The 20,509-nt window shown below is 42.1% G+C and overlaps 1 protein-coding gene across 2 annotated transcripts; it reads right to left on the bottom strand.

Moving 5' to 3' along the window:
* Nucleotides 1-12,985: 12,985 nt before the first annotated feature.
* LOC146551496 (uncharacterized) lies at nt 12,986-17,922 on the bottom strand. 2 transcript variants are annotated; one of them, XM_085257842.1, is made up of 5 exons: nt 17,903-17,922; nt 15,613-15,664; nt 14,605-14,760; nt 14,276-14,371; nt 12,986-14,092 (listed from the first exon to the last, which is right to left on the bottom strand). In XM_085257842.1, the coding sequence occupies exons 3-5, from the start codon at nt 14,716-14,718 to the stop codon at nt 13,853-13,855; spliced, it is 450 nt and encodes a 149-aa protein (XP_085113968.1). In that variant the 5' UTR covers nt 14,719-14,760; nt 15,613-15,664; nt 17,903-17,922; the 3' UTR covers nt 12,986-13,852. The 2 variants fall into 2 exon arrangements, with proteins under 2 accessions (XP_085113968.1, XP_085113967.1); XM_085257841.1 differs by lacking the exon at nt 17,903-17,922 and adding an exon at nt 16,506-16,568 and having other exon boundaries at nt 14,605-15,664.
* Nucleotides 17,923-20,509: the final 2,587 nt, after the last annotated feature.

The following is a 20,509-nucleotide window of genomic DNA, read 5'->3' as shown; positions in this document are numbered from 1 at the left end:
TTGTCTCTGATCGAGGTCCCCAGTTCACCTCACAGGTGTGGAAGACCTTCTGCTCCACTCTCGGCGCCAAGGTCAACCTAAGCTCCGGCTTCCACCCATAATCCAACGGACAGACTGAACGTCTCAATCAGGAGCTGGAGACTATGCTGAGGTGCGTGGCTAGTCAAAACCCCTCCTCTTGGGTTACCTACCTGCCCTGGGTGGAGTACGCCCATAACACTTTAACCTCGTCCATCACCGGTCTATCTCCTTTCGAAGCGTCCCTCGGATATCAGCCTCCACTCTTCCCTGAAGAGGACTTAACTCTCTCCGTCCCGTCAGCTCCACATCACCTTCGGCGCTGCCAACATGTATGGCGCAGCGTTCGCAGCGCCCTCCTGCGCGCGAAGGAACGACATGCGCACTACGCCGATCGGCGCCGTGCCCCAGCCCCTGACTACCAGCCGGGACAGAAGGTTTGGTTGGCTGCTGGGAATATCCCGCTCCGAGGCACGTCCTGCAAACTGGCTCCCCATTTCATCGGGCCGTACGAGGTGGACCGGGTCATCAACCCGGTGGCGGTCAGGCTCCGGCTTCCAGCCTCCTGGCGAGTGCACCCCACGTTCCATGTGTCTCAGCTTAAACCAGTCCGCCTCAGCCCCCTGTGCCCTCCTTCCGAGCCCCCTCCTCCCGCCCGGCTCATCGGCGGCCATCCGGCCTATGCAGTCCGGTGGATCCTGGATGCGCGCCGGCATGGGCGCGGCTAGCGGTATCTCGTGGATCGGGAGGGGTACGGCCCCGAGGACCGCCTCTGGGTCCCGCGCTCCTTCGTTCTGGACCCTCGTCTCATCTCTGCTTTCCATGCTTCTCTCCGCAGGCGGGGTCCCGGCCAGTCGCCTGGGGGCGATTCTTGAGGGGGGGGTACTGTCATGGTCCGCGGCCCGGCGTCCGAGGTGCTGATGGGATGCCCACTCCCGTGGGCGCGGCTGCTAACTCCACACCTGCATCCCATCCCAGGCGATCACCAGGTGGACTATTTAATCCTGCCCAGCCTGCTGCTCCACGCCAGTCCGTAGTCGTCCTTCAGCGGTAACGTACACCTGCGGGAAAGCCCTTATGCAAACCTATCCGTGTGAACTAACACTAACTCTGCCTTGTATACTCAGATCAGAGCTCGGCGTGTTTGAGCCACCAGCCTGTCCACCTGCCTGTCCGGAATTTGGATCACGATCAGCCCCAGCCGCCTCGACCTTTCTGAAGCTTCTCCCCACGGACCCTCACCCCTCCCTCTGGTTCCCTCGGCCCCGCTATCATCGTAAGACGCGTACTCTACTTCCCCTCGTATGCTGCCGTTTTCCCCGCACCCCAATAATCCTTTTTTCCTTTTTCTGTTTCAGCCTCCCACAGTCCCGCTCTCGGCGTTCCTGCGCGATTCACCTCCCGGTCCCTCGGTTTTTCTGGTTCCGTGCGTTTTTTTCCCTTCTACCCTCCCGGGACACCCTCACACACACTCTCGTGTGTGTGTTCTGCTCCTCCGTCCAGCTTGTGCGTGGAACTTCGGTTCATGACAATAAATCTCAGCAAGGACATACACCCATGTGTGTTGATTTCTCCCTAAGATGGCAAACTGAAACACTCCAAGTTGGTGACTTTTGGAGATTTATTTCCCTGGATGATTGAGAATGCATCAAGATGAAACACAAAAGGAAGTTCACAGCTTTTAGCAGCTCCCCCACCCCCTCAATCACACACCCCCACTCCCCTCCCTCCAGAATTCCCAGGTAACAACCTAATATACATATGAATGACTAGCCAATTTAGCTTCCACTTGGCTGAAGCTAAAGCTTAGCTAAAAGCCTACCAGCCATTTGGCTGCTCTCCGGGTTTTAAAAGTAGAAAAGCCAAATGGCTGCTCTCCGGGAGTTTAATTAAGTAGCTCCCTCCGCCGCCCTACTACTACTCTTTATAGGGGACTCACGCTCGGGGACACGTTTTCTGGTTGACTCCGGCTCCCAGAAGAGCCTCGGGAACTCTCGTGTCATCTTTGCATACCTCCACAATAGTATATTATTTAATCTTAAAAACAATGGAGATTTCCCACGTACCGCCAGAGAGAGCTCTAGACTGGTCTAGCCAAAGCTCAGACATAAACGCCAAAGAGCGTCCGTGAATGGGCCTAGAGATGATTTGGCTGATTAGTCAGGTGAGTGAGATAAACTGTTCAAACTTGGTGAGTAAACTCAAAAAAATAGCACTTTTAACCACTGCCAAAGAAGAAATTTCTGAGAAGCGTTTTGAATATAAATAAAAGAACATGTTTTTTTTGTATAATTACCAACAAAATAAAGTGAAGAATCAATCCACAGTAAGAGTAACAGTAACATTCAAATAAATTCATAAATCTTGCATTGATGAATTGTTTTGATGAATATCAACTGTTGTTTTTCTCCAGATGATTATTTCACATCATGTTTTCCTCGAATGTTTGTCTGTAAACAAGCAAAGTGTGTGTGCATAGTGGTATTGTTCATCTTGTGAGGACACAGATCTGTTTACGTAGTTAAACCGTCAAGTTTGAATTAGCTTGTGAGGTCGCATCCTCAGGGTTAAGGCATTGTTTAAGGTAAAGCAAAGGGGATGTAAGGTTAGGCTTAGGTCAAGTCTTCAGGAAATGAATGTAAGCCTAAGTAATGTCCTCTGGAGTGAGGGAAACACAACGGCGTGTGTGTTTCCAGTGGGAGGTCTGTTTCTTAAACACAACACAATCACTAACAGGCTGATTAAAGCCTCACCTCCACTCTGCCTGCCTTTTCTTCTTTATTGATGTAGCATTTAAATGTTAAATATTCATTATATAGACAAAAAGCTTAATTCAACTTTGCTCTAATCACAGCAGGAAGCATACATTCATCTCACCATATGTCAGATTCTTTTTTCCAGTGCATTATTTAATTTTACTCTGAATAAATGCTTCTTTTTGTTGGATGTTTGTGCCCTTTGGTTTGTGTATATCTGTGACATAAAATGTGTGTTGTCATTTGCAAATTGATAATTGATTCACAGCAGGATGGGTCACAGTCAGAAGCAGCCACAGCAGGATTTTCCACAGACTTGTGGTCGTCAAGTGAAATGCATAAGAAGCAAAGAGCATCTGCAGACCTTTCACAGAAGCCTTGCGGTTCATATGTCAGCACTTTCACAACAAGCTGCAGCGCTGTTGTGATAATATTGACATGTTTACATTGTACAAGTGAAAATTTATGAATTGACACCTGGCTTTCTCCTTACGTACTTTACTATTTTCAGAGTAAATGAGAAAAAGAGTAATGACATGAAATAAAATAAAAATGAATAACATTTTAGTTGCATCAAAGTCAAGAGAGCAGGCTGGATTTGTTATTTTGAGTTCCTTTATAGGTTTTTTGGATGGAATTACATTTAGTAATTATTATCAAATATTATGGATGGATTGTGGATTTAAAAATGTATTTTGGTTAAGTGTAGTATTAGTTATACACTTAACCAAAATAAAAACAGAGTGCTCATTGTGAAACACACATTTTAAAATTGACCTCACAGTTGGCGACAACAAAATTGAAAACATATTTTAAAAAACTGATTAGTATAAAAGTACAACAGCATCCAAATTTGCACCAGACCTGCACCCCCTCTCTTTCATCCACTGTTCACACTGCTCTGCCTCAGTTTGCAGCCCTCAGCTCCTCATGTATCTTGTTTAGGACTGAAACCCATTCGATTTGGCTGCTGTGCTCTAGATTTTACTCTTTATTTCCTAAGTTTAGTTCTACACACTTCTGCATAATTCAGCTATGGTTTCCTCATTGCTCTGCACACCCAGCATCTGAACCTGTTTTTCACCTATCAAAATAATCCCCTTGGCAGTTCTAGTGTACTGAAATCAAATGCCATCATGCCATGTTTTACTAGAATAGGTTCATTCACAATATAGTGGGTTATACTTACTTATAAACACCAAGGATGTAATTTTGACAACAGAAATGAATGAATAAAGGCAAAATGACAACGCCTGTGAACAAGTGAACAAAATTGAGCCACAATGCAGAAGTAGCATATGAAAAATACTACTGGTCAAAAGTTTTAGGACACCCCAATGTTTCTAGATTTTTTTTATTGGAAAAATATGCAGTGTCTCATTGCACTCTGAAATCAAAGCATAATACATATACGCAAATGGAGTTAACATTTTTTTTAAATAAATCATGGAATCAAATGTATTCTAAACCTTTGACTCATTAAAGTAGTCACCTTTGGCAGATATAACAGCTGAACACACCCATGGAATTGTTTTTACAATAGAAGTTATTCCTATATCTTTTGCAGAAGTTCCCATAAATGTGTGGTACTTGCTAGTTGCTTTGCTTTTTGTCATGGTCCTGGGTCATTTGACCCAGTGTTTTGTGTTCTTGTATTTTCACATCATCTTGTATTATGGTTAAGTTCATTTGGTTAGTCTTGAGTTCATTTCTATATAAACTGAGACTTGCGTACTGTGACCACTATGAAGCTTTGTCCCGCCAATCACGCAAGCTTTTAACTTGTCCTCTGATTCACTTGTGGCTTTAGGTCTGTCAGACCTCTTCCTGTCAGTGTTTTCCCCAATTTCTGAGTGCTGTTTGATTGTGCAAGGAAACTGTGTACTGTGCACCTTGACTCTTCTCTGTAGCAAAGACCTACATTTTTAAGTGTTATGATGGTCTGTCTCTTCCATTGTTAATTGCCTTTTTCTCACCATTAATTTTCAAGGCTTGATCAAACGCCACTGTGGCAGAACAGTTTTAAATTGTTAACCCATTTTGTGTTCCTTGAAAAAGGCCTTTTTTGTATAATCCTGAAATGTACATTATTTTCAGTTTGGGGGTAACCTTACCCTTTTTTTTAACCTCTGGCAGATCACCACTAACCTTTGTAGCCATTTCAAGGTATTTGGATTTGAACAACCTCCATCCATCCATCCATCCATCTTCATCCGCTTTGTCCGGGGCCGGGTCGCGGGGGCAGCAGCCTAAGCAAAGAGGCCCAGACCTCCCTCTCCCCAGCCGCCTCCTCCAGCTTATCCGGGGGAATACCAAGGCGTTCCCAGGCCAGCCGAGAGATATAATCTCTCCAGCGTGTCCTGGGTCTGCCCCGGGGCCTCCTCCCGGTGGGACATGCCTGGAACACCTCACCCAGGAGGCGCCCAGGGGGCATCCTTGTCAGATGCCCGAACCACCTCAGCTGGCTCCTTTCGATGTGGAGCAGCAGCTGCTCTACTCTGAGCCCCTCCCGGATGGCCGAACTTCTCACCCTATCTCTAAGGGAGAGGCCAGCCACCCTTCGGAGGAAGCTCATTTCTGCCGCTTGTATCCGCGATCTCGTTCTTTCGGTCACTACCCACAGCTCGTGGCCATAGGTGAGGGTAGGGACGTAGATCGACCGGTAAATTGAGAGCTTCGCTTTTACACTCAGCTCCCTCTTCACCACGACGGACCGGTGCAGCGTCCGCATTACTGCAGCTGCAGCCCCAATCCGTCTGTCGATCTCCGGCTCCCTTCTCCCATCACTCGCGAACAAGACCCCGAGATACTTGAACTCCTCCACTTGGGGCAGGAACTCATCCCCGACCCGGAGTGGGCACTCCACCCTTTTCCGGGTGAGAACCATGGCCTCAGATTTGGAGGTGCTGATCCTCATTCCCGCTGCTTCACACTCGGCTGCGAACCGTTCCAGTGCGAGCTGGAGGCCCTCACCCGATGAAGCCAACCTAAATTGAAATAAATAATTGGGGTGTTCTAAAACTTTTGACCGGTATATAAATAACCAAGAATTCCCCTCTCGCCCCTGCAGGAGGTCTATCCTTAAAGCTTTTGTCATCTACCAGAGGCCTGGGCACTTGAGGGTCCAGTATTTTAGCTGTTCCTAGGACTGTGCTCTTCTGGACAGAGATCTCCAATGTTGTTCCAGGCATCTTCTGGAGCTACTCACCTAGCTTGAGAGTCACCGCACCTAGTGCTCCAATTACCACTGGCGTTCCAGGTGTGCCCTACCTGCTAGCATCTTACACCCTGCTGTTATGTGCTGGGTTGTCTCAGGGGCATCTTTACACAGCCTGCACCTGGGGTCTTGTCTAGTGTGGTAGACCCCAGCCTCTATGGATCTTGTACTCAGAGCTTGTTCTGTGCTGACATGATTAGTGCCCCTGTGCTTTTTTTCAGGCCCGCTTTGTCCAGCCACTGGTAGGATTTCTGTATCCCAGCCACCTCCTCTATTTGCCGGTGGTACATACCGTGCAGGGGCTTGTTCTCCCATGATGGTTCCTCGTCTCCCTCCTCCTTGGGTTTCTGCTGCCTGAGGTATTCACTGAGCACTCGGTCAGTTGGGGCCATCTTCCCAATGTATTCTTGGATGTTCGTTGTCTCATCCTGGACTGTGGTGCTGACACTCACCAGTCCCCGGCCCCCTTCCTTCCGCTTAGCGTACAGCCTCAGGGTGCTGTGCTGGACATGGGGTGAAACCCTCCATGCATGGTAAGGAGCTTTCTTGTCTTTATGTCAGTGGCTTCTATCTCCTCCTTTCGCCAACTTATTATACCAGCTGGGTACCGGATCACGGGCAGGGTGTAGGTGTTGATAGCCCGGATCTTGTTCTTACCGTTCAGCTGACTCCTCAGGACTTGCCTGATCCTCTGCAGGTACTTGGTGGTTGCAGCTTTCCTAGCAGCCTCTTCGTGGTTCCCATTCGCCTGCGGGATCCCCAGGTACTTGTAACTGTCCTCTATGTCTCCAATGTTGCCTTCTGGTAGCTCGATCCCCTCAGTTCTGACTACCTTCCCTCTCTTTGTTATCATCCGACTACATTTCTCCAGCCCGAATGACATCCCGATGTCATTGCTGTATATCCTGATATTGTGGATCAGTGAATCAATGTATCGTTCACTCTTGGCATACAGCTTGATGTCATCCATGTACAGGAGGTGGCAGACAACTGGTCCGTTCCATAGTTGGTATCCGTAGCCAGTCTTGTTAATGATCTCACTGAGCGGGTTAAGGCCTATGCAGAACAGCATTGGGGACAGAGCATCTCCTTGGTAGATCCCGCACTTGATGGTGACTTGTGCTATGGGCTTGGCCTCTAGTGTTGTACGCCACATCCCCATTGAGTTCCTGATGAAGGCTCTTAGGGTCCTGTTGATCTTATATAGTTCAAGGCATTCCAGGATCCAGGTGTGGGGCATTGAATCATAGGCCTTCTTGTAATCAATCCAGGCAGTGCACAGGTTGGTCAGTCTGGTCTGATTCCCTTATCGATTCCAGTCGCCCCGAATGACGTCACCACGTTGCGGAGCGTCATTTACCTGGCAGGAAACATGGCGGCTCAAACGCTCAAAAGTTTGATTATACTTTACGAGAACGGATGACAACAGGGCAACTTGCAATACTTGCAAAGTAGATATTTCATTTAAGGGAGGAAACACTACGAATATGCAAAAGCATTTGCTCACAAAACACACGATGACCTTAAATGAATGTCATGTTTTTAATTCCGCTCCGGACTCGTGAATCTCAACCCAGCAGCAGCGGTAACGTTTGCACGTCCTAATGCGGCAGGTAAATAATCAACTAACAGTGCATATTATGTTAGCGCGATCTGCCTTATTACAAAACCTGCCATTACTGTGCATTTAGGTGACCATGATGAGAGAGACAGACAGAGTCTGGCTGGCTCAGATGCTGGCAGTTCTCGCTGCAGTCTGTCGGTAGTGTCTCCTTTCAGGCCAGGATAGACGAATGTCACCGAGCAGTGACTAAGTTTGTGGTAAAAGGCTTGCACCCATTTGCCACAGCAGATGCCCACGATTTTCGGTAAGTGAATGTGTTTAATTGTAGGCAGGGACATTACTGGATATTCTTGTGTAATTGCTACAGAATACCTTTTCATTACAGTTTTCCAAAGTATTCTGGACTCTTTCAGCTTTCCAAAAGTGTGTGCAGGTTGCTCTGAATTTCTTGGTAGAACATCTGCAATGCTGGAAGAAAGATGTGGATAGATGTCAACAATTAACATAACTGTTTAACATAACTCAAGTCGTGTTTGTGGAGAAAGCTAACTCCATTCTTAGAGGAATATCTTTGATGTATCAAAGAAATACAAAAGAATGTGATTGCCATTAGGAATGTTCGGTTTTACACACACACATGGTGTGATTGCCCCAACATGTATCAGTACATTATAAATGAACAATATAAATAAAATCATTGATCTAACAGGCCATCAATGTGCTTTGAGAAATTGTTTTCCCTATTGTTTCCTACAGTGTCAGGTACCTGCAAGTTGACTATTTTGTTAATGATGCTTGAACCTCAGAGCATATGACACTAGAGCCTCTGGCTTCTCTGAAGTTCACAAACTCCTTAAAGCAGGTAAACAGAAGATAGATAAATCTCATTTTGTATTTTTTCTCAGTAGTAGCACTTTCATAAGCTTTTTTACAACTAATCTTTAGTTATACTGCTATGCACAACCTATGTAGCTCATGGGTTTAGTCCACTGTGTTAAACTAACTAATTTAACCCACATACCATTCCAGCAACATAAGAGCAGTTCAACAATTTCACAATTTTGAAAATAAAGTTGGCCAAATTCACAATCAGTTGTAGCTGGACAATGCTTAAACACTGGGAACACAAGGAGAGGGACGGAACGGGAACTTTGCAGAGCAGTATTGATTAGTCCTCCATGGGGAGGGTGTCCATGGGAGTCCTGTAGGGAGAGAGCACAGTGAGAGGTAAAGGTACTGTTCCAGAGAGTCCAGAGGGGGTACAGGAGAGTCACAATGGGCAGGAGGGCAGGCAGGTAAGCAAGGTGAGTGTGGAACCCTTGGATTGTAGACTGGCTGTAGAAGCGGAAACAAATAGGACCAGCGCTGGAGAGCACAGCAGGGAGAGAATCTGATGGAACTGCAAACTGGAGTAGAGACACAGAAAGGCAACATGGAGGCCTAGTTACCACCAAAAATAGCAGGACGAACTGGCAGAGAGTGGAATGCAGCACTGGTTTTAAAACCCTCCTGCTGATCACTCTGGAATCAGGAGCAGGTGAGATGCAGGAAACTCCTCCCCAGAGGATGAACCCTGGAAGTCCTCCCGCACAAACAGCATAAACCCCAGACACACTATGTCATGGTCCACGGCTCGGTGTCTGAGGAGCGGTGGGGATGCCCACGCCTACGGGTGTGGCTGTCGTCTTCACACCTGCATCCCATTCCAGGTGATCATCAGGAGGACTAACCCCGCACGGCCGGCTGCTCCACGCCAGTCCGTCAGTCACCATTCAGTGGTAACTTGGCCGCTCACGAAGGTTGATGTGGAATTGCTGGTTTCTATGAACTGTGTTAATCCTGTTACCGCATGCTCAGGTTATTGTCCGGCGTGTTCGACCCTTCACCTGCCTGTCCTCCTGCCCGCCTGGAGTTCAGATAAACCACCTGTCATCATCCTCTCCGTCTCCCTGCAATCCTCTCCCGTGGACACTCACCCCTCCCTCCGGTCCCCACGGTCCGGTCCCGAACGTAAGATAAATAGCTCTACCCCTTTGTATGCTGTCATTTCCCTGCTCCCCAGTAACCCTCTCCCTTTTCTGTTGCAGCCTCCCACGGTCCTGATCACGGTGTTCCTGAATCGTTTATCTCCCGGTCTCTTCTGTTCTAACATTTCCCTTTGGTTATTCCAGGTCACCTAGTTAAGAAATAAAGTTTATTCTGTGTGCATTTCCTGCGTATTGTGTTTGCTTCTGGGTCCAGCTTGTGTGTTAGAACTACAGTTCTTGACACACTAGCATGGAGCATGACAAAATGGACATCAGTTTTTACTTTTTTGTGCCTATAAGGATAATTTACTTGTACATGTATATTTCAGGCAGGAATCCTAAAATTACAAACCTTGAAACAGGTTGCAAATGCTAAATTTTAACCTTGATATTTTGGGGTGTTTAAGTCTAACCAAGTAGTTAGACACCTAAAAATAGGTCTCTGACTGTCACGGCTGGCGGAGTGGTGGTGTGGAGGAAAAGGAGGACCCAAAATGCAGCAGTGACTGATGATACGAGTGATGTTTATTTACAAAGTGGTAGTGGCAAAAACAGGCAACGAAGCGTGAGTAATTACAAACGGAAACCTAAACTGGGAGAAACTAACTGACAAACCTGAGACCATACAAAAGGGGTGCGGGGCAGAGAGACGCAGAGACAGGAACACCATAGAACGCAGAGATAAATAGATGAACGCAGATGAACGCAGACGAGCCGACAACGAACATAGACCGACACCCACTAAATATACAAACACAAGGTAATAATAATAATGGATTGGATTTATATAGCGCTTTTCAAGGCACCCAAAGCGCTTTACAATTCCACTATTCATTCACTCTCACATTCACACACTGGTGGAGGCAAACTACAGTTGTAGCCACAGCTGCCCTGGGGCAGACTGACAGAAGCGAGGCTGCCATCGGCCCCTCTGGCCAACACCAGTAGGCAAGTAGGGTAAAGTGTCTTGCCCAAGGACACAACGACCAGGACAGAGAGCCCAGGGATAGAACTGGCGACCTTCCGGTTACAGATGCGATTCCCAACCCCCTGAGCCACGGTCGCCCTAAGGTAACCAGGTAATCACACACAGGAGGGAAGAACAGCTGAACCCAATACACATGAGGACCGGAGGAGACAAGCTGAACACAATGACAACAGACACAGACTTTCAGAACAAAACAGGAACTCTAGGACACGAGCCTTCAAAGTAAAGCAGGAAACACACAGACTGATTTACAACACAACACGGGGACATGAACAGAGCACCAAGGACAGACACAGGTAGAGCTGAATATACACCAAACTTCAGGTTCAACCCTAAACTAATACAAAATCAGAATAAACACAAGGCACAAAAATGAACTTCAAGGAAACACAAAACGCTGGGTCAACAACCCAGGACCATGACACTGACAGCACTGAGCAGCTCCTTCAGTGGCAGGCTGCTGCACCCACGATGTGGGACGGAGAGATTTCGCAGGTCTTTCCATCCAGCTGCTGTCAGACTCCACAACATGGTCACTGCAGATGACCACACACACATCCCATACCCAATGGTAACTTTTCGTCCTGTCTCCCTGATGTGTAATAGTACCAAGTGTGCCAAACCAGGGTTTTAATAGTTTTGCAATTTTCATTAGTTTTTATTTTTATTTAGTTTTGACTTCAGATTTTCAATTTTATATCAGTTTTAATTAGTTTTTACCAATTGTTTGCTAGTTTAGTTTAGTTTTTATTTTTTTTGAAAATCCTTAGTTTCAGTTTAGTTTTGATTAGTTTCCGTTATAGTTTTAGTTGTGTTTGCAATAATTAAGTGTAACAAAATCCCAGTTTCATCATATCAGTCATTCTCTTCTGCATAAGCAGGGTGCAGGGTATGGTAGCTGGAATAGCAACATACCCGGGTATGTTGCTATTCCAGCTACCATACCCTGCACCCTGGACAGGTCGCCTGTCTGTCGCAGGGCTAACACGCAGAGACAGACAACTCACATTCCCACCTATGGGTTCTTTAAATAAATAAATAAATATAGGCAGATGAACAACCATTGATACCAGGCAACTATAAAGTTATATCTTGGCCCCAATGAGACTTTTAACTCTTGCAGCACCGGGTGTTCGTAATTTTGTTTCAAGTGAATTGATAAACTTTTTGAAGGCAATTGACTCACACAGTTATGTAGATATCCCAGTCCTGTTGTCTCGGGATGCATCACGCTGCCTTGCCTGGGGTTAGCGTCTGTTTCTGGGGATGAGGGTTGAGTGTGCTCCCTTCTCAAGATAAGCTAGGTTAGCCTTCTTGTGTGAGCTTTTCAAGTGCACTTTAAGGTTTGTGGGATTTTTTTCCCTTTAGAAATGTCCCTCAGAATTTGTCTCTTTCCACTACAAGACACTTGCTTTAGCCAAAACACAGTCATATTCAAACTAATCCCAAATTGGACTCTGGCGCTTTCTCCCGACTTTTCCTGACATGATTCTGTGCGTGGACGGAGCAGCAACACAGACGACTCGACTAACGTACTGCCACCTGCTGGCATAATGAGACACAGCAAGAAAAAAATCTGGAAACTAAACTTCATTTTCACCCTTGACTATTGTATGACACACACACATCAATGAAAACTAAACACATTTTTGCTATAAATTCAGTTAATTTTAGTTAGTTATGTGAACACTCATTACAGTTTTAGTTAGTTTTCCTTTTTTTTTTATAAATTTTTATTTCCGTTAACGAAAATGTTTTTTCACTTCTAGTTTTCGTTATTTCGTTAGTTTTCGTTAACGATAATAACCTTGTGCCAAGCATTTTGTTCTATTTTGTATAGTATGTTATTCTTTTGTTTTCTTTTATCTTATTTTATTCTATTGGGACTAATAATGATCTAATAAATCTTATCTTAGCCTATGTGAGCTAGCCATATGAACTTCTGACTCTGGTTACTTTGTATTATTTTATGTAACGTAATTTAAAACTGTTACTTGAATGAATTTTGGGCCTTATTTACTTAAAGTCTATTTAACTACACTGAAAAAAATGTTTTGTTCAATTTACTCAATTTTTTTATGACAAGTGGTTGCACGAAATAAATTTGTTTGAATCCAGAAATATTTTTTAAGTACACTGAATTTAATTTAAGCGAGTAAAACCAACATATATTTTTAAGCTACTTTAACTTAACTGTTGTGGATACGTCTTAGTCAAATATTATTAGTAAGTCCAACTAAGGTCGTGTTAAATGTACCAGAATAATTTGTTTCCTTTACACTTATGTCCAAAACTTATATTCAAATCAATCAAATTGTTAATTTCTCTCTATTTCAATTAAGTTAAGTTTACTTAAAAAATATTGCTTACCCTGATTTGTAGTTTTTAAAAACGTCAATAATGAAAACTACAACATTCTTTCACATCATTTATTAATGCAAAATTTGTTGCAAACAGAATAAGAATCCACATCTCTAAGGGAAATTGCTGCAATTTGTATAATACAAATTACAAAACTTTTGCCTATGAACTAGTAGCTTTAAAAAGCTGTATTCAAACAAAACAGAAACAACAGACAAGAGAAATGTTAACCAATGTTTCTCTTCCTCTAAAAAAGAAAAAAAAACTCCTTACATAAAAGAATAAAACACTACCAGCAGTATAATGTATCACAATTAGAAACTGATGCATCCACAAACTAACCAGTTTCAGACTTGCTGTTCTGCGATCCATATTTAGAAATTGCATTTTAATAAGGTAATTAGACTTAAAATTAAACTTGTGTTTTCCTTACTGCTTATTGACCACTGTCTTTCCATTCTAGTTCTTCCTTGAAGATTCTGAATGTTTTACATATTTTCTGACCTAACATACTCGCTTCAAAACAATTAATAGTCTTTAAAGTGTTACCAGTGTGCTGCAGTGTGGTAATCATGAATGTTTTTTTTTTTTTTTTTATCCGGTTGAGTTAACACTGATTATACGCAGGGCAGCAGCTATAACTGAATAATTACAAAGTTGCTCTTCAAGCTACTCAAATGTACCACACGTGAAACATTCATTATTGAAAGTTAAAATGTTCAATCGAAACATAACACAGAACAAATGATGGTTGTACAAGAGTTTCACTCCTATTCACAAGAGCACCAGTCATTGGTAATTTACATAACAGCATTCTCTTGATGTGTTATTTTAGAAATCTTCCTATCCAGTAGCAATTTTGTTCTTCAGCCCAAAGACTTTGGGGGAGAGCTTTTCACCATCGAATCCCATCAACACTTTCTAAATGAATTCATAATAGTCCTTCAATTCCTTGGGGAAGGCTAGGTTTAGTGCATAGATTACTCCAAGCATCAATGCACAAGCTTGGGCCAGAGATCCAATGTTGTCCATGACTATCTCCCCTTCAACAAATATTCCAATGTCATCATAATGTCCATTTTGTCCATCCTCCCTGTTGATGACATAAATGCCCATGGTGTGCTTCTTCAGGTCTCTCTGGATATCATCTCCTTCAATGTCCTAAACATTTAATAAAAAGGTAAAAGAAAAAACAATTAACTCTACAATTAAATTCCAATCTAGTCGTTTGTGTGTGTGTGTGTGTGTGTGTGTGTGTGTGTAATACACACACACACACACACAGATATCTATCTAAAAAGTGTGTGTATAGATGACTTGCTTACAATGACTTAAATGACTTACAAAGAACTCCCGAATAAGGCTTCCGTCCTCTTCACCAAGGTAGAGGCAAAGTGCCCTGAGAACTGCTTCCCTTTTCACTTTAACATCACTTTCAGCCTGTTTAAAGAGAGTTGCTGATTAAACCAATTTGGAAAAAAGAACAATGTCTGACATTCACAATAAGTAAATTTTATCATATGTCAGTTCAAACATAGTAAATAAAATTTATATATGAAATTTCAAAATTTAGATTGCTTGGCTGGTCACCTAAAACGGCTTATTGGACTCACCAGTGACCTGCCACTTAAGACAAAAGAAATCCAAATAGAATTTGCAATATTCAGATTTACCTCTTGCATGATCTGCAAGTGGTGGGCAAGTTTCTGCCCAGAAACACCGCCCTTCTTCTGGAAAACTGTCATCAACTGAGGTGTAATTCTGTCTAACTGTGCCGCGAAGGTCATCTCCAGTTGAAGTGTTGTAATACACTGGAATTCAGCATTTACCTGTATCTCTCTCTCTCTCACACACACACACACACACACACACACACACACACACACACACACACAGAAAAAAAGAAGACTGGTGCTTAATCATTGGTATGATTATTTTGTTATTTCTTCATTAAATGCTACAATGCAATTGCCATCACTTCATAAAGCATGATTATCATATGGGTTAGTATACAGTGCATGAAGGATGTTACTACTGTTAATCAAAGAAGAAATGAATGGCATCAGTCCATTTAACGGGTTTAAAGGGTTTTAAAAAGCAGATATTTGTCTGTTTCAGGTGGTTGGCAACACATTTTCCTGTGCTCTTTGTCCACTGGTGGGAGTGTCTCACCTGTGAGGTCAGCGGGGCAGAACTCTGCCATCAGCAACAGAGAGCAGAGAAAATTTAGATGTGCAACTAAAAACATGCTTGCCATGTAAGCCCCAAACATCTCTGAAATTGCTCTGCAAACTTCAGAGTACTTATACTTCAGGAGTCCTGTGGGTACCGTAAAGACTCATGTATGCAAACAAACCACATTTTTTTTTGCAATCTGATCCTTTTTCTCTTGGCTGTTTCCTTCAGGGATCACCACAGTGAATGATCCACCTCCATCTAACCCTATGCTCTGCATCCTCTTAACTCACAAGAACTAAATTCCTGTTTTTCATTTCACTTTCGCAAGTTTTTTTTTCTTTTGTCCTGGATAAAAGAAATTTAATCATATATATTAATTGATATTAATTAATATCAATATTAATAATCACAAGAACCCTTAAGATGAGATAGATAAACTTGTCCCTGCAATACTGTGACAAATACTGTTGTGATAAATATGTAAGGAATTTGCATGTACTTACCAAAATAACACCATCTTCTTGAATAAACAGTAACACATAAGGGGAAGAAAATCTGCCAGAAAAGGAAGACAAATAAAAATAAAAAAAACTTTAGAAAGACAAACAATTACCGTTTCCAAGCCATTAGTGCATTACTTCATGATACTCCCTTGTAACAAAACAAATCTTACTTGTGCCTCTGTGCAAACTACAGATGGCACGATACCACTTTTTTATGTCCGATACCGATATCATAAATTTGATTATCTGCCGATGCCGATATGAATCCGATATAGTGTATTTTATAATAAATAAAACTGTTTTTATAAATATTTTGCTGCATTTTGTATAAGTTCATACTCAGTTTTAAAAACAAAACATTAAAGCTATTCTGTTATACCTGTATGCAAAAAATACACTGCACCCAAAATATTTTATACTTCAGCAATACTGATCAACCTAAAAAACTTACACCATCCTCCTTATTCAGGTATTCTAAACAGTACATAGAAATATTAAACTAACTAATAGGACTGCCAACTCCCAGCAAAAATATTAGGAAACCACCCCGCACCCTCCACCTGATAATGCTTAATTGACGTAATCTACTTTAATGCACAGAAATCAATTATTTTTCTATAATAATTTGATTCAACATTTTTCTTCAATACAGTTGCAGAGAGCGCAGACAGCGTACCTTCCCAAAGGAAAAAGTGCTATATGTACTACTATTACTAGGGCATATATTAGACTTAATATTTACTACATACAATAATGGATCTCTATACATTTAACCAGATCACCACTTTGGTAGTAAGATTTAGAATAATTATTTATTAAAAGCTAGACATTTTAAATGAGAATAAGAAAGAAAATTATGTCTTTGTGTCTCCCTTTCCCTGTTAATGCCCTACCTGGCCCCTGGCAAAACTTTGCTAGATCCGCCCCTGCACAGTTACCAGCTGTCAGCTACCTAAAAAAGGATCCTGGTGTTATTTGTCTCTCAGAAACAGTTCATAACTTCCCTTCAACTCATTCATGTGACCTAAAATGTAAACCTGTTTCTTCATTACCTGTTCAGCTCTAATGATTCAGTAAAAACTTCTCCTGGTTTCACCTTCATGTTTCCTTCTCACCACATATCCAAACTATCATGACCAGCAGCTATTACGGCTGTGGCTCCAGAAAACATAAGCGGATACTAGAAGTAATATTAAAAAAATTCTAGCAACAGCTTATCAAGCTTAAACGTGCTGCTGTTGTTTATCTGCCGTTTTCCTCTTTCTAGCGCAAACTGGGTGACTAACAAATGAGAGAGACTAGCGACAGAAAAGCCGATCACCTGATAATCGATCAGTTTCATGATTGAAGTAGCAACAGGAGAGGGAGGGGGGAGAATGAGGGAAGAAGTTTTAGCTGTTCAGCATGAAGACACCGAATAACTCCAGCTTTGTGTCTTTTTTCATTCTAGCTGAAGTATAAAACAAATCGCTTCCTTTCCCCCTCAATACAAAACTCCGACAGCCAGTCCAGCTGTGGCTCCATACATCGGTTGTTAAGCTCAACATGGAAATACTATGCAAACATAAAGAGATGAACTTACACACTTGCTTTACTTCTCTGTGTTAGTTTTCTCTGAGATTAAATGCAGCGGTTTGGAAGCACGTAGCGAGGCTTTAAATGCTAAACCAGACCGCTGACAGGTCTTGCACTCAACAGCTCTATCAAGTGAAGCAACTTCTTTTCTGAGTTAATTTCAGTTCTGACAAACATCACTCTCAGTGCCTTTTGATCTCACATTTTTGGCAACCACTGAGTTATTCTCCTCCACAGTTTACAACCATTATTTTTTTCTGCACAAAAGACGTTGTGCAACGCCAATCCTACTTATTTCCTACTGCACCCCTGACTGTGCAGGTGCGTTCAGAAGCCCCCTCCCCCGCCCGACTATTCCTTAATGCCAATGTTGTGGCGGGAGGGACGATTTCTCCACTTAAAACTGCAGGCGACTGTACAGTGAACTTTACAGCTAACTACAGAGAAATTGCCTCGTTCCATAATTTGTTAGTACAAAGTGTGCCACAAGAACTAAGCTAAAAACATATGACATTTTAACGCATCAATACAATTACTCTTTTAATAGAGCAGTAGCTAATAGAGCACATAGCTAGCTTAAGTCAAATTCATGACAAAGTTCAGAGGTGTACAACTACTTAGACTTCTTTCTCCATGTGCACACGTTTTAAAGAGTCAACATGCTTTGACTGAGGTAAAAAAATAAAACAAAAACGACCGTAAAAGGTTTACTTACCGAAGCTAGACCACCTTTATATGAAGTTGTGCGATTAACTTAAGCCCGCTTGCAGCACACAAAGAGTCCGCTTCTTCAGTCCGCGCGCAAAATGGTGGCCTGTCCTAACGCATGCGCAAAATGGCCCAGCAGGAGGCTATGAAAAACATACTTAAGCATTTTGAGCTACATTTAATTAACTAAAATTAATTGGATTAAAACGCAGGGAATGTATTCTGGAGTTACTCGAATTATATATGTAGACAGGAATTACTCATTTGAATTGAAAAGATATACCAAAATATAATATGCTATATTTAAAAGGAGACAATATCACTTTTTTCAGTGTACATCGCTGTAAGACCTGCAGTTTTCCCCCAATTTTCCACAGAATGAAGTATTCTAATGTTTTATTTTCTCTCTCTAATAGTCCCAAACCAAAAAATATTAATAGTGGTTTGTGGTCAAACATGGCTACCAGTTCTTTCTTCCCTTCATGCTAGAAGTATTGGGATTGTGATCTCTTCTAACATTGACATGTGACATCAGGTTGAGGACACTTGCAGGCTCTATAAAAGAGAAACAAGATGAAGAACAGAAATAATGAAAGGCACTTCACTTTCTGTTATCAACAATAACTGAAGATTAGATCAAATAAATTGCAGGCATTGTCACTTTTTGCAGTGCCACGTCTACCCAGTTGTTCATCAACATATGTCAAAGGAAATGAAACATGAAAGCTGACGGCTCCTGCACAGCAGTTCAGCTGCAGGCATAGGCACTCATCAGTATTTACATAAAACTCACAGGGGAAACAGCTAGCATCGAAGAGGGGGTGGCACTGTCACCTTGATATTCACAATGATGAGTGTCTGTGTGTGTTTGCATGCCCCTGTGTTAAGGTTGCAAATTGTGTTTGGTGAAACTTCAGGACTTGCTATTGTTGATGCCTTTAGGGGGAAAAATAATGAAGCTGTTCATGCAAACACGTGATCATGAAAAGGCCTCCGGAACACGATTAATTATCCTTTCATTTTCTGCATATGGATGGATAATTAAAATGACAGGGAATGAAATTAACAGAAGATCATTTCCACTTGCAGACAAAGTAAAGTATGATCATTTATACTATGTGGCTGATTGATTGATTGAAGTTGTGAAAATATAAAAAAATGACGCATTGCAGATATTGCTTGGTTCATTTATAGTGAAAATACTCACCATGGGAAAATGCTTAGCAATAATAAGAACACAAAATCATGAAATATAAAACAAAATTATGCAAGTCTGATCAAGATGTCAGAAGTCCAAATAAAGAAATCTGACTATGGTGAACCAAAAAAGTTATTTATGAGGCTTTTGAACACATTCAAAGGCCTCATAAATATGTTATATTCATGTAATTTATTCATGTATATGAATTTCTTCCTGGTCATTTGCAGTTTTTCATGGTTATTTCTTCTGGTTTTCTTATTCTCTTTGCAGCCATTTTATATGTATTTGTTTTGTGCGTTAAGCACAGCCTTTGGGGGCCTTTTGGGGCCCTTTGTAGTCATCTTGCTTTTCAGTGTGGTAATTTTCACTTTCACTTTAGTCATTTTGCATCTTTTGTTTGTCCTTTTTGTGTGTTTCTTCAGTTGTCACATATTTTATAATAGTTGTCAGATGTCAGTCGATTTGTTTACGTAGCACACTTTTCAGTTACATAAACACGTGCAAGTTTAATCTGTTCATCTTGGAAACTGTCTTCATCATTCTGTTAAACATTTCTTAATTAGACCAGATATTATTATCATTTACATTTTCATTGCCTTTTAAAGTTTGTGATATAATTGATGATTATAGTCATTCACAGAACACCTTGCAATCCTGCATCAGTCATTCCCAGGAAGCACTGTGGCTTACTATCCGATATACTTTTGCACACATGCATCTTTTGCAAAACGATGAGTTTCCCCACATCTCTCCTGGGCCCCTGAAATGTGACAGTTCTTGTCTTGCAACAAGAACTTATGTCTCGTTACATGTTGCCATATAGCTATTGTGTATCAGTCATTGTGATCCACTCCACATAAGTGAAGTCATTCAAAATAAGTATTATAATCTTCTATTACTCATTTCCAGCAAGCATTGCAATCTTCTGTCAGTCATTCACAGGATACCTTGTCTCTCGCATCATGCCCAATCGGTCATAGCAGATGGCCACCCCTTCCCGAGCCTGGTTCTGCCGGAGGTTTCTTCCTGTTAAAAGGGATTTTTTCCCTTCTATTGTCACCAGGTGTGTGCTCAAAGGGGCTTGTTTGATTGTTGGGGTTTTCTCTGTATTATTGTAAGGTTTCTACGTGATAATATAGCTGATATATCTGATATCATATCTCACAGTACAATAATATTGAATGGGTTGCATTGTTGTATTTTGTCATGTTTCTCAGGTCTTTGTCTGAATTTCTACGAACATTATTGCTAAGGATTGTCTTATTGCATTGGAGTCACACTGGGTTAAATATGTACACTTGGGTTTTAAGGGGTATTTATTATTTTCTTCTTTTTTTGGGGTTGTATGGAAGCCCCAAACGCAATTTCATTGTTCTTGACAATGACAATAAATAAATAAATAAATAATAAATA

Source organism: Mchenga conophoros, linkage group LG19 (genome assembly GCF_057382185.1).
Source record: "Mchenga conophoros isolate Kocher_MC1m ecotype Shallow Benthic linkage group LG19, M_conophoros_male_GT1.1, whole genome shotgun sequence".
In the NCBI taxonomy this organism is placed as follows: domain Eukaryota; kingdom Metazoa; phylum Chordata; class Actinopteri; order Cichliformes; family Cichlidae; genus Mchenga; species Mchenga conophoros.
This window is presented reverse-complemented; position numbering and strand designations above follow the sequence as displayed.

Excerpts from the sequence above, each read along its gene's own strand:
- LOC146551496 (XM_085257842.1), bottom strand. The coding sequence starts at position 14,718 with ATGACCTTCGCGGCACAGTTAGACAGAATTACACCTCAGTTGATGACA. Across the intron at positions 14,372-14,604 it reads ACTTGCAGATCATGCAAGAG|GCTGAAAGTGATGTTAAAGT; the intron begins GTAAATCTGAAT and ends CTCTTTAAACAG. Across the intron at positions 14,093-14,275 it reads GCCTTATTCGGGAGTTCTTT|GACATTGAAGGAGATGATAT; the intron begins GTAAGTCATTTA and ends TTAAATGTTTAG.